Raw genomic sequence first — 13,894 nt, forward strand, 5'->3', positions numbered from 1 at the left:
CGCATAAAAACAAGTGGAGAGAGACATTGAGAAACAACATTCCTTCTTTGGGCCCCTCAGAGTATCGGCCATGCATGATATTTATTTTTACCCTTTTTTCTTTGTTTTTGTGGTCTACGAAAGTTTTGCCCTCCTGAGCTGAGATATTTGCTTTGGGTTCTGTCGGTTGTCTAAGTGATATGGAAGCAAGCAATGGTGATTACCACAGGGCCGGGTGTGTTTCTTGCGAAACATATTGCAGACAATGACTAGAAATCATTTTCTTGTATACGAGAATGATTTGTGGATATTTGTTTAATATCTTGCCATGTACTGTTTGAGTCTAGTTTCCTTTTTCATAATCTCTCTCCAAATATTGTGATCGATTATAATCTTTACAAACTGCTTTTATGTTCAACCCTTCGTGAAGATCTGAAAGTGCTCCATTGATATCCTCACACCAAGTGCACCCTTGCATGACAGATTTTTTTTTCCACCAAATTTAATGGAATAAGTAAACACACGTATACTTTTAATTTTTTCAGTGAACCTCATAGAGTTTGTTTTGATTGTTTATATGTTTTATATTTCCTTGAAATGAGCAACAACATTTCATATTATTTACACCTTTGACAGCTTTGGGTGGGAATGTTAGCTTACCGATCAAATTTTCCTACCATAAATAATCACTTTCTTTTTGAAGAAAATGTTGCCTTTTATTCGTTACTAATAACCCCTAAGGGAGGAACCGGTAGGAGAAGATTGACCGGAGAAAATGTAAGTAGCTTTTGACATGAGAGAAGTTGAAACACATTTTTTTGTAATGTATCTAATTAAATTACATTGTTGTCTTTGTTTTGCAACAGATTTAAAATTGCAATGCAATCACATTACAGTCAAGAGATGTAATGTAATTACAGTCCAAAATCAATATAATCACATTATATTGTACTTTACAATGTTCTTTAAAATATTTTTACCCTTCAACTTTATTACTTTGTTAAAAACATTTTGTAATGTTATAATTAAAATAAAAAAATTCAAATAAAATATATAATATAAGAATCAAAAATTAAAATAAAATAAAATATAAAAAATTAAAATTTATATAATATAAGTAAAAAAATTAAAATAAGATATATAATATAAAAAATTATATTAAAGAAATAAAAATAAAAAATAAAAAAATATATGATATTAAAAATATAATTAAGGGATGATATTATAGAAAAATTAATAATAAAAATATAAATATTTTAAATTTATATTTTAATAAATAAAAATAATTTTAAAAATTAACATTATATTTTTAATAAAGTACTTATAAACGTAATATTATATTTTTTACATTTTAATCATTATTTTTTTTATATATCAAACATTGTAATATTATTTTATTTATAATCACATTACATTGTAAAATATTAAATGACACCGTAAAATCTCCCCAATTACTAGTATACTTGAAAGAGGAAGGCAAAGGAAGCAAGGTATACATATATAAACTATTTTTCACAATTATATCTTTCATAACGTTAACCCGACAACTCTTGAGACATTAACCAAAAGAAAGAAGAAACTGCACCCAACATAACCATCCATTCGCGTGACACATATCTGCACAAAATACATATTAGTGTTACTGCTCTCTTGATGGGTGTGAAAAACAGATGCGGAAGAGAATTTAGAGAGATAAAAGTTAAAAAATTTATTTATTTTTAATTGTAGATTGACGGTGTATAAAAATTATACATTTTAAAACATCAAATATAAATTCAAATTTAATATTAATATCTCTTAATTGAATTAATTGACATGGAACAAATATGATTTGCTAATTACTACTATAATTTTTTTTTTGGGAAAATTGATGCCTCAAAATCTCAAGATTTAATGTTGAGAGAAGCCTAGATATTGATTACATAATGTTCGCTACTTTAATAGGAAAATGTAATAGATTTTAGACAAATAGCAATGATCGTAAGCTCCATGCTATAAATATCCAATGACCCTCCCCAAATATCTCCCAGTAACTAATCATTAAAAAGTGCATGCCCCTACCCCCACCACACCCAGCTTCACCAAATATCTCCCCCCACTGCAGCACCACTGCCACCCATGTCCGCCGCCTCCACCGTTACCACAATTTCAACACCCAACCCTGGACTCCGAGTCCCCTGCCCTTCTCCAATCCATACCTCCATGGCGGCTATGCTTATGCTCGCATGGTCACTTTAGCGGCTGCCGGTGACGAACGCGCTGCCGAGGTGGCGCGTGAGATGGCATGGGAGCAACTTCACTCTGGCCCTTGGCACTCCGTTCTCCCCGTCTGGCGTGACGCTTACTCCATGGCGTGCCTCCACGTGGCCAAGTTCCATTTCTCCAATGGTGAGTTTGGAGATGCTCTTAGGGCTTTGGATATGGGCATCATAATGGGCGGTCCTTTGCTTAGGAAAGATTGGACTCCGCAATCGAAGTCGTTTCGGCAGCCAAAGCAAGACGGGATCATAACGGAGGAGCTAATGCTGATAATGAGGGTCCCGAAAAAGCAAGGTGTCGATTGTTGGTGTGTCCGGAGCAGCTTGATAAGTCCGAGGTAAGGTTCGTTTTCTACATTTTTTTGGGCTTGTTCTTACTAATATGGAAATTGTTAAGGGCAGTGGTAAAGATTATATTTATGGAAAGAATTTCGTAGTTCTGAAAAAGCAAAATAGTATCTTAACCAATCATGATTAGTACCAATGTGTACCCATTTACCAGATGTATTTATGTTCGTGCTTTTGGCTGAGCGTAGTTATAATGTTAAGGGATTTTGTGTTATGGGTTTAGTGTAGCTTCCTTGTGGTCGTTCCTTTTGATATTATAGCCAAAAAGAGTGTTTCTATACATGGCAAAATAATGTTTTTAATAATTGAAAATGGAAGATCAATTTTTCTTTATTTTTTCAATAGCAAAATACATGGTTTTCCTTTATATGATAGATTGATACTTGACTGAGGTTACACTTTAGTTATTTGTTTTCGTTTTTTAATTAAATAAGATTATGCATTTTTCATCAATTTTGGAACAAATAAAAATGTAAATAGAAAATCCAACAGCCAAATGGAGCTTTTGTTTTCTCGTCTGTGAGTTGATTATAGTATTAGTTTTTCTGATTGCCATGTGTATGTTAATGTCCTTTTGAGCTTTATATGCTTATTTATGTGACTTTAAATGCCCATTTGGCTGATCGTATTTATAATATGTTAGAATTTAGGATCTTTGGGCTTCCAGAGTGTAGTGTAGGGTTTTTTTTTTTTGATTTGATTATAAGTATTTGCTTGTTTATCTGACATCTGCGTGTTTGGAGAAATGTTGACATTGGGCAACTCTCTGAGCTTTGGATCCTTTTGGTGGGTTATAAATACTATTTGTAACCTTTTCTATTTTTTTGAGTATATATGATCGTTTGGTTCTTGCTTCATTATTCTTTATACGCCTTCAATGCGCTAAACAATCAGGACAGAATATTATAGGAGCTTTACTTTGTTCTTTGTGGCTAATTTGGATTTGATGTTTACAGAAATGTAATTTTTTTTGCTTGTAGCTTGTTGTCATATGGATTCTATTATACAATGCAGTCTATCTTTTTATTTTGTATTTGTTGAGAATGAACAATAAGCATGACATACAGACACATGTTCACAGGGGAAAGGGGAAGAGTATCTTTGTAAGACACACTCACACTTGCCTATTCCTAAAGGCTATTCAACTTTTGGAAGGTGTAATTGGCTATATTTGCTATATCTAGTACTTATTTTTTAAACTGATAACTTAAAATAAAAACAGGGTAACTCACTCATTCCCATTTCTTTAGTTCTGCTATTGACACTATATATTTTCTCTTTTCATCATTTTATCATGTTGACCTCCTTTTTGCTGTAATTTGTTGCTTATGATTATGATGGTTGGTATGTTGCTGATAAAGAGAAATTGGTATGGTAATATGATATTTTGAATTTTATGACTCATTCTGTTGCCTTTTCATCCTGTAGCTATTACGGATTTTACCAATAGGATCCTTGTCTTCTAAGATTGTGGGGAAGAGGTCTGCCCTATCTTTGGAGGGATTTCTACGTGAATATTTCCTGTCTGGTTCTCCAGTTATAATTAGTGATTGTATGGCCCATTGGCCAGCCAGGACAAGGTGGAATGATATGGATTACTTAAGAAGGGTTGCTGGTGATCGTACAGTTCCAGTTGAGGTGATTAATCTTCCTGTTTGTTATTAAATTTCAGTAGAGATCAAAGTCGCTACATATACTCTTTTCTACTCTGTTTTTTTCAGACAATATTCTATGCCTTATATCCTAGCTAAATATATGTTTTTTGTTTAAATAGTTTTTTGCTTTTTATTTTTCAACATAATTTGAAGTTCTAGGTGTTACCCTGATTTAGGGATGTTTCAGGGCATCATGCATTTACTAGACAATCTTGAGTCACTTAACTGAGGCTATTTACTCTGTTAGCGATCTTAATTGGTTGCTTCCAGAATTTAAGCTAAGGTGCACTAGTATGTGGCTCTTGATAATTTAATGTGGTTTGCAACTCATATGTTGTATTCCTACATAGATCTTGATGGTTTTAGTTTGGTTCCGGAGGCAAACCATGTATTCATATGCTCAATGAGCTATTACTAGGTTAAAGATCTTGATGCTTTTGTTTCTTTTGTAGACCTTGTAGTTAACTTACTCCATCTTTAGGCACCTGCCAAGACTTGCATAGCTGATTGTTTTAGTGACTGCAAGGTTATCAAATAATGGATCTTCAAGTGTATCTCCACTGAACTAATAATCCTTAGTGGATGGAGCTATTGTTGCCAACTTTGAATCCGAATATCCTTCTACACCTTCTTGATTCTGAATTATTTATCCCATGTCAAGAATAGAATTCCGTCTAGAGCTAGAATTGCTTACCTTGTCACAATCAGCCAATCTAGTGGGCACACACACCCAGTATTTGCAAATATTCAAGCTTTTTCCTAATGAAACCCTTTCTAATCTGTGAGTAACCTTATACCCATTCTTACTTCCTTCGTTGAGTTTTATGCGATTATCTATAGTTCTTAGACAGTTTTGTCGGAAAAGGATATGAGAAATGGAATCCTTGTGAGATAATATGATTCTTATTAATTGTAATTTATTGAAGAAGAATGGGAAAAAAGCTTCAGATCTTCTTAGTTGGATAAATCTTGCAGAAAAAGGACTGTTACAGTGGGGACTATTGTGAACCAAACTGGTTTTTTTCATTTATTCTGCAAAGCCATAAGAAGTGTAAAAAAAGAAAAAAGTGCTGTACTAAAAATCTTGTTTATAGTATTCTTGATGTGAAAACTTTGTAAAGCAGCCTATGTACTTCTACGCATGATCGGTTAACTGCCCTGAGATTAAAAATGGTTAACTGAAGGAACCTGGCGTTTGGCCTTGATGGTTCATCCACCCTCCTTAGGTGGTGGACTTTCTGCAGGGCTGGGTTCTAGCCCAGCTCCTGCATATCCAATAAGCAAAAGAAGAAGATTTTCTAGTCTTTAAAATTGTAAAATTATTTTTATCTTTACCACCTGGTTATTGTCAATAAGAATTCTTATTAATGACAGAGGTTGTGTTTTGAGAACTATGTAGTTCCAATTCATTTTTTTATTTATCTTTTGGCAAGAATAATTGATGCATAGATAATAACTTCTAAGTTTTTTAACTGAAAACTGGTAAAGTTTGAAATGCTTTTCAGGTTGGAAAAAACTACTTATGTTTAGAGTGGAAGCAAGAACTTATTACGTTTTCCCAGTTTCTCGAGAGGGTTCAATCTAATGGCTGCAGAAGTAAGGTCCCTACCTATCTTGCACAACACCAGTTGTTTGATCAGGTAGTATTATCTGCATTCTTATTTTATGTTTGAAAGATTTAATTTCACTGTTGTGTACTGAAGCCTTTAAATTATTGCTATTCTATAATAATGGCAGATAAATGAGCTGCGGAAAGACATTTCTATTCCTGATTACTGTTATGCTGGGGGTGGGGAGCTGAGATCTCTCAATGCATGGTTTGGTCCAGCTGGGACAGTGACACCATTGCACCATGATCCACACCATAATATACTTGCTCAGGTATTGTACAGTTGGATGCATGCATTATTTATTCATAATAAATGGTAAAAAGGAATTGTGGTCTCATGAAACTGCTTTAAAACCTCATGAGGCTTAAGATGAATACCTTGGAGAACTCTGAAGCTACCAATTTGATATGTTACGTGACTTCTATATTGGACCTTAGCTTATTTTAGAAGTACTAGCTTGTCTTGTCTTACTGTGGTGCTATACATGTTAATGGTCTGAAATTTTTCTCCCTTCGGTTGGGGTAGGTGGTTGGTTGTTCTTATAGTGCCCCATGATAACAATTTATTCTATATTGCATTCAATCATGCATAGACCAGTTTCAGTAAGTCTAAATGCAATAATGCATATAATCCTTTTGCCACTACTTGATTTGTTTCAACTAGATGTCCAATCTGGTTCTTATGCTCATACCGAATGAGTTGAACTATCATTGACATGCTATCTTGTACTATTATTTTACATATTATGTACATATATGGATGATAGGCATCAAATTGGTAAACCTCTAAGTGGTTTGGATTTGGAAAGGCTAAAATAATACTAAGTAAGTTTTTGAACTTTCTCACTTTTCTCAAATAAGCCTCTATTATTGTACTGTACCAAAACAAGCCCCTAGTCTATGATTTGTATCCACATAGGCCCTTATGTTAACGGAAATATGTACTTGTATAATGTGTTCTTGATGGCAGTTGGCCAATTGGTATTTTCTGCACATAGGGATGTTGATGTGGCTTTCCTGATGTGTTGAAATTGGCTGAGTGGAAAAATTTCCCACCCAAGATGTGGTTATTCCAGTCTAATTTTACCATGTCAAAAAAGCCATGTTGTCTTCCATGAGTGTGAAGGATGCCAGTTGGCTGTGAGCTTAGTAGCTGTTAAGGTAATGTGTGTTATGGCACAACTCTTTGTCAACATAAAGGCTTTTCTGGATAGAAATCATAGAATAGGAGCTTATCTGGGTACAATCAAAGAATATGGGCTTTTTTTAAAGAAAATTGAGATAGTTTAGGGGCGAATTTAGTATTTTAGCCATTTTAAAATGAGTAGCTATTTACCATCTACTGAATCAATCACAAAAGAGAATTTCCAGTTTGTATTGAGTAAATAATGAGTAGCAGCCTAGGGATTCAAGGTCTCCCTAAAACAAATTGTATTTGTATCTGTTGGGGTTTTTACTGAGTGAATAAAGAGCTGTTTTCTTCCATAATCAGGGAAATCATCTTAACCAACATTGTTATATATTTCTGTTATCGCTTTTTGATATCTTTAGGTCATCATGCATTTAATTTCTGCTTCAGCTTTTGGGTCTGATGGAGTATTTGTATGCAAAATTGGATGTCCTGGTTGTTAAGTTTAAAAGATTGTGTGTTTGATTTGGGGTCCTAAAATGGAAAACCATTGGGCATTTGGTTGGAATTGATTTGGCATGAAATTAAAAATGTTTTAAGCTGTTTCCTCTTCTAATTTTCTTTTTAAATAAATATACATAATGTAAATTTCCAGTTTTAACATGCGTTCTTGTATGTACCAAATCATCTGAGGGTCACATGTCTTACTGTACATGCCACTAGAGGCATTCATTCAATCATCTCCTTTATGAAAAGGGTAATAATGTGAGTTGGGGAAGCGTATAGCATTTCTTAAGCTGTGTTATGGAAGAGCACCTGTAATTCGTTGGTGATGGTTGACTTATGCTTCTCTTCAAGAGTATTGCTTCAAATAGCTATTCTATCTCTTCAACTATTTAACAGGCTTGATTACAATGACTGTGGCATGAACTTCTTCTTCCCATTTTTAATTTTTTTTTAAAATAGTTTTCTGTCATGTTTCATTTCCTTTGTGCTGCATTCTTTATGCACATTGGTTGGTGGATAGTAGGTGCACTTTAGACCTATCTCTGTATGGATTTAGTTTTTCCTCAAATCATTATTATGCTTCCTAATTGCAGGTTGTTGGGAAAAAGTATGTAAGACTCTACTCTGCTTCATATTCTGAGGAGCTTTACCCATACAGTGAAACAATGCTCAATAATTCAAGCCAGGTAGCGGAACTTTTTGCAAGAGTTCACTTGATATTTTGAATGAGACAACTTATATCCCCACAAATCATCCATAGTCTCTTAAGACACATGCACAAACACTCTCTCTCTCTCACTCGGAGACCTTGCCTGCCCATTGGGTTATCTAATACTCTGTTGGTTAATCATCTTTATTTTCTTATATCTTGGTAGTGCAGTGTGCATATCTGGTGTCAGATTAGGCTTGCTCATGATTTTTAATTAAACTTGCATCTATTATTTTTCAACTAGGTGGCAATGTCTTAGATTTGTTCCTGCTACTTGCATGATAAGCGTTTTGCTCTGTTAATTTGCAGCAGAGCAGACACTTCTTTGCATAGGGTAGAAGAAGCTTGTCTAGTATTGATGTTAAATAATTGCATTCTCTCATAGCTTCTTGTTCATTTGTGTGCTGCATTGCCTTTTTTTTCCTCAATTTTTAATATCTTTAACTGTTACGTGAATAATGTTTAAGGATGTAAAATTTAATGTGGTAGGCTGAAGGAAAAAGTTGTAGAGCTTCTGCATTTCATCAAGAGCTTTATATGCCTTTATTTTATGGCCATTTACTTTGGATATGTAATGCAAGTTAGCTCCATCTATAGATGCCCTTCATTATTACGTAGGCAGTTTAAGGGGGAGTTTTTCTTCTCTCTTTTGGTAGTTTAATACTAAAAGGGCTTTTGTGCTGAATACTGACCAAAGATCTCTATTTTGAAGGTTGATCTAGACAATATAGATGATGTAGAGTTTCCAAAAGTTTGTGACTTAGAATTCCTGGACTGCATTTTAGAGGAAGGTGAAATGCTTTATATCCCACCGAAATGGTGGCATTATGTGCGATCCTTAACAACAAGTTTTTCAGTGAGCTTTTGGTGGAGTGATTCTGGGAGTTCAACAGTGTCTTGATAATGTATTCTTTCCATGTTCTAATTCATTTGGAATGGAACTGGGCCTCATATTAAAACCTTAGCTGGTAAATTCCTATACAGGCTGAAAGAGGACAATGATTAGTGTATTCTTATGTGTATAGAGAGTTTGTCTACTCAAAAGGAAGTTGGTAGAATGTAATCATTGACAATTGTGATAGTATTTCGGGTTATCTGAAGTATGATATTGAATGCTATCATCTTCCACAGATTCTCTCTCTCTCTCTCTCTCTGTGCTTTCTCATTGAGGTGTAGGTTTTTATGGAAAAATGAACTGGACACCCAATTATTGGGTAAACTTCTTCGTGTTATTAAAGAAACAAATTATAGACTAAAAGGAAGAAGATAAACTTTGTTCACACTTATTTGGCAGAACTTAAAAGAGTCACTGATCTTTATAGAGCAAATACCAATTGTACGACTCCACAACTACCTACACACTTGGTAAATAACAAACCACTTCTTAAAGACGTGGTAAATAACAAGCCATTAAATCCTAAGAACTAGGATTATTAACTAGAATAGTAAATAAATATCTCTAACAATCCCTCAAACTGGTGTGCAAAACACATTCAGTTTAATAACACCTTGCTGCAACAAATCATCCCTCAAATTGAATTTTCAATACTGCAAACTCTTAGCATTTCTCTTAGCTTTTGAAGCACGGCCAATTTGAGGGGTTGGTAAATATAGTTGCCACCTGGTCTTCACTTCTGCAGAAAATGAGATCAATTGTTCCATCGTTTGTGAGATCCTGCAAGTGGTATTTCACATCAATATGCTTGCTTCTTCCATGTAGAACAGGATTTTTGGAGAGCTTTATTGCTGAACTGCTGTCACAATAAATGGGAGTAGGCTCTTCTTGCTTGAAATGAAGCTCCTCAAGAATCTTCCATAACCAGATTGCTTGACAAGCACATGTTGCTGCTACGAACCCAGCTTCTGTGGATGATAATGTCGCAATTGATTGCTTCTTTGAGGACCACGAAATTGCTCCTGAGCCCATCATAGAAACATACCTCGATGTATTCTTCCGGTCATCAGCTCCTGCATAGTCACTATCTGTAAAGCCAAATAAATCTTACTTTTTTCCCTTATTGTAGAGCAACCCGTAGTTAATGGTACCTTTTAAGTGACCCAATTTTTTTTTGGCTGCAAGGAGATGAATTTCTGTTGGATACTCCATGTATCTGCTAGTAAGGCTTACAACAAGCTTTATATCAGGTCTGGTTGCAGTAAGGTACAGCAAACTCCCCGCAATTTGCTTGTAAAGAGTGTTATCAATCTTCCTACCTCCTGGATCTCTGGCAAGCTTCAGTCCCATTTCTGCTGGTATGCTTACAGGATTGCAATTCTTCATCTGAAACCTGTTTAAAATTTCTCCAACATATTTTCTTTGAGAAATAAAAATTCCAGCAGCAGATTGCATCACTCCTATGCCAAGTGTAAGAATCGGAGAGAATCGACGAAAGAGAGATGAGAGCAATTCTTGATCAGCTTTTTCACCAAGAAGCAAAACAAAATGTACAACAGAGTAATTATACTCAGCTTACTAACAAACTAAACCAAGGAGGGAAAATAGTTATCATTAACTAAACTAACAACTATTTTACTGCAGGTAAAAGTAAAATAAACTAACCAACCCAGAAAAATTAATATGAGTTACTTTTATTAACAATTTTGACACAGGGCTTTATGACACTGCTCTATTTTTTAGTATATTAAACTCAACCCTAGCCACTATTGCAATCTGGGAGCCCTTATCCTTGTTGATTCTTCCCCTTGAGATGTATGTGTATATTATGAACATGCATCTTGCAAAGTAATTTGTGAAACTGCTTTGGTAGCAGTGCTTTGGTAAACAAGTCTGTAACTTGATCTTCAGTTGAAATATGAGCAGGTTCAATTATCTTGCTAAGGGCCTTTTCTCGTATAAAATGGCAGTCCATTTCTATATGCTTAATACGCTCATGGAAGATTGGATTTTTACAAATGTAAATGGTTGATAGATTATCATCATAAAGCTTGATTGTTGAAGTTTGAATTACTCCAAAATTTGCCAAAAGACTTTTCAACCATATTACTTCATAGCAGGTTGATGCCATTGATCTATACTCAACCTTAGTTGAGCTACTAGCAACCACTACCTGTTTCTTAGCCTTCCAACTCACTAATGAACTTTCAAGAAAAATTCTATATCAAATTATTGATTTTCTTGTGTTTGGGCATCCAACCTAGTCACTGTCACAATAGGCAGATATTGTTAAATCTGAATTTGATTTCATTAAAACCCCTTGTCTTGGTGAAGCCTTCAAATATTTTCGAAACTCTGTGTGCTGCAATTAAATGTTTTTGAGTAGGCTTATCTATAAATTGAGACAATACTTGACCTACATATGAAATATCTGGCCTTGTGAATGTTAAGTATAACAATTTCCCTATCAACGGCCTATAGCTTATAAGGTCCATTTCTTTATTTGTTTCTTCTATTTTCTCGAACTTGTGATTATATTGGAGTTGTTACTGGTTTACTACCAAGTAAACCATATTCTTCTAACAAGTCTAGTGTATATTTCCCTTGACACAATGATATTCCCTCATGAGACCTTGCAACTTCAAGCCTCAAAATATACTTCACTATTCCAAGATTCTTGAGTTTAGACTGTGCACTCAAATATGGTTTTACATCAGTTGTTGCCTTAGCTAAAGTACTCTTTAGTAGTATGTCATCCACATAAACCAATAAAGCAACAAAATCACTTTCATTTGTATGCAAAGTAAATAGTGAATAATTTGATAAAAACAGCCTAAAACCATATTGTATTAATGAAGCAATAAACTTAGAATTCCATTGCCTAGATGCTTGCTTAAGGCCATATAATGATTTCTATAATTTGCATACTAATTGAGTACCAATATGAATTTATAGACATATTCCCTTGAAAAACATTACCAAGATTATATTGAAGATTGCACACCCTAGTGTCATTTGGTTGTGCAAAATTTAGCTTCAATGTATTCCAAACATTAACTATTAAATCCATGTACAACATCGTAGATGCTATAAGAGGTGAAATAGACTCTAACAGCCCAGCCAAGATCAAACTATTACACCTAATCCATGCTCCAAATAGAGGATCTTTGTTATCCGGTTTAGGTATGGTTTCATCCAAAAACCTATCTTGGTTCTTATTGAAAATGTTAACAAGAAAGACTTGCTCCAAGCCACATAATTGCTTGAGGTAAGTTTAGGGTTTATCACAACAATTTCAAGATGATTAATGTTATAGAGATAGTAGGGAGATTGCGTGTCTTCAATAATTGATGTTAAAGATTTTTAAGTTGATACGAATTCCATTATTAATTTTCAATTTCAAGATTCAAAAGTAACTAACAGAAGCAAAATTTGATTAAGCATAAGATTCAATCAGATGAACAAACAAAATTTCTAAGCAAAAAATTAGATATGACAATTCAACATTTTTCAAAATCATTTGAAGGAATTGAAGAAGAAAAACTAAGATTTATACTAGGAATTAATAGTTCTCACTCTGATACCATGTAAGAACTAAAAAAAATCTACGAAAGAGAAATGAGAGAAATTCTCAATTAGCTTTTTCATTAAGAAGCAAAATAAAATGTACAACAGAATATTTAAACTTAGTTTAGTAACAAACTAAACTAAAGAGGGAAAATCAATTTTGACTAACTACTAACAATTATTTTACTATAAGTAAAAGTAAAATAAATTAACTTACTCAGATAAATTAACATGAGTTACTTTTATTTATAATTTTGACACTAAGCCTTCATGACACTGCTCTATTTCTTATAATATTAAGCTCTATCCCAACTACTATTACAATTTGTGAGCCTTCATCCTGGCTAATACCAAGAAAATAATGCATCAAATTAAGATTAGACATATCAAATTTAACCATCATGGACTCCACAAACTTTTCAAACATGGTACTATTATTTTCAGTGAATATAAGATCATCTATATATAAGAGGATAATGAACATTTTCTCACCATTTTTAATTTTAAGGAAAAGCATGTGCTTATATGGACATTTTTGAAACCTTTCTTTCAAAAAATAAGCCTCAATACAACTATACCAAACATGTGGGGCTTGTTTTAATCCATAAAGGGCTTTTTTTAGTTTATACACTTTATGCTCATTTCAAATCTTAATATATCTAAGAGGTTGTTCAATAAATACTTATTCTTCTAAATCACCATGCAAGAAAGCCAATTTCACATTCAACTGAAAGATAAACCATGAGTTTTGTGTTGCCAATGTGATTATCAATTTGATTGTATCGTGCCTTGCAAAAAGAGTAAGATTTTTTTTGAAATCAACGTCGAACTTTTGTTTGTAGCCTTTAACAACCAATTGTGCCTTGTGTTTATCAATTTTACTGTTTTTCTTCGGTTATGTCTTATACATCCATTTCACGTCAATGTTATTTTGCCTTCTTGGAATTTTCGCCAACTCCCAAGTGTTGTTCCTTTCAATGGCATCAATTTTAACATCCATAGCCTTCACCACTTTAATCTTTTTATATCATCTTCAACAACTATAGGATCACAATATGAAAATAGAGCAAAATGAGTACATGATTATTCATTGTTGTTAATTTTTTGTACTTCATACTCTTCCATCCATGCAAGTATTCTTTTAACTCATCGAGGTCGTTGCTCATCATTAACTTCAACTACTGGATTGTTTTCATTGATTGGTAGTTGCTTACTCACCATAGGTTAGATGTTTTCTA

The 13,894-nt window shown here is 33.8% G+C and overlaps 1 protein-coding gene across 1 annotated transcript; it reads left to right on the forward strand.

The window, feature by feature from the left end:
• The first annotated feature begins 2,097 nt into the window (after window positions 1-2,097).
• On the forward strand, window positions 2,098-9,387 carry JMJD5 (2-oxoglutarate (2OG) and Fe(II)-dependent oxygenase superfamily protein). The gene is given in 9 exon segments (XM_021422574.2): window positions 2,098-2,133; window positions 2,135-2,178; window positions 2,180-2,436; window positions 2,439-2,575; window positions 4,014-4,223; window positions 5,746-5,880; window positions 5,978-6,121; window positions 8,079-8,171; window positions 8,907-9,387. Coding segments are annotated over 9 exon segments (1,245 nt in total). The 3' UTR covers window positions 9,096-9,387.
• Window positions 9,388-13,894: the final 4,507 nt, after the last annotated feature.

This window comes from Theobroma umbraticum, unplaced genomic scaffold (genome assembly GCF_002168275.2).
Source record: "Theobroma umbraticum cultivar Fairchild unplaced genomic scaffold, ASM216827v3 scaffold_95.0, whole genome shotgun sequence".
Taxonomy (NCBI): domain Eukaryota; kingdom Viridiplantae; phylum Streptophyta; class Magnoliopsida; order Malvales; family Malvaceae; genus Theobroma; species Theobroma umbraticum.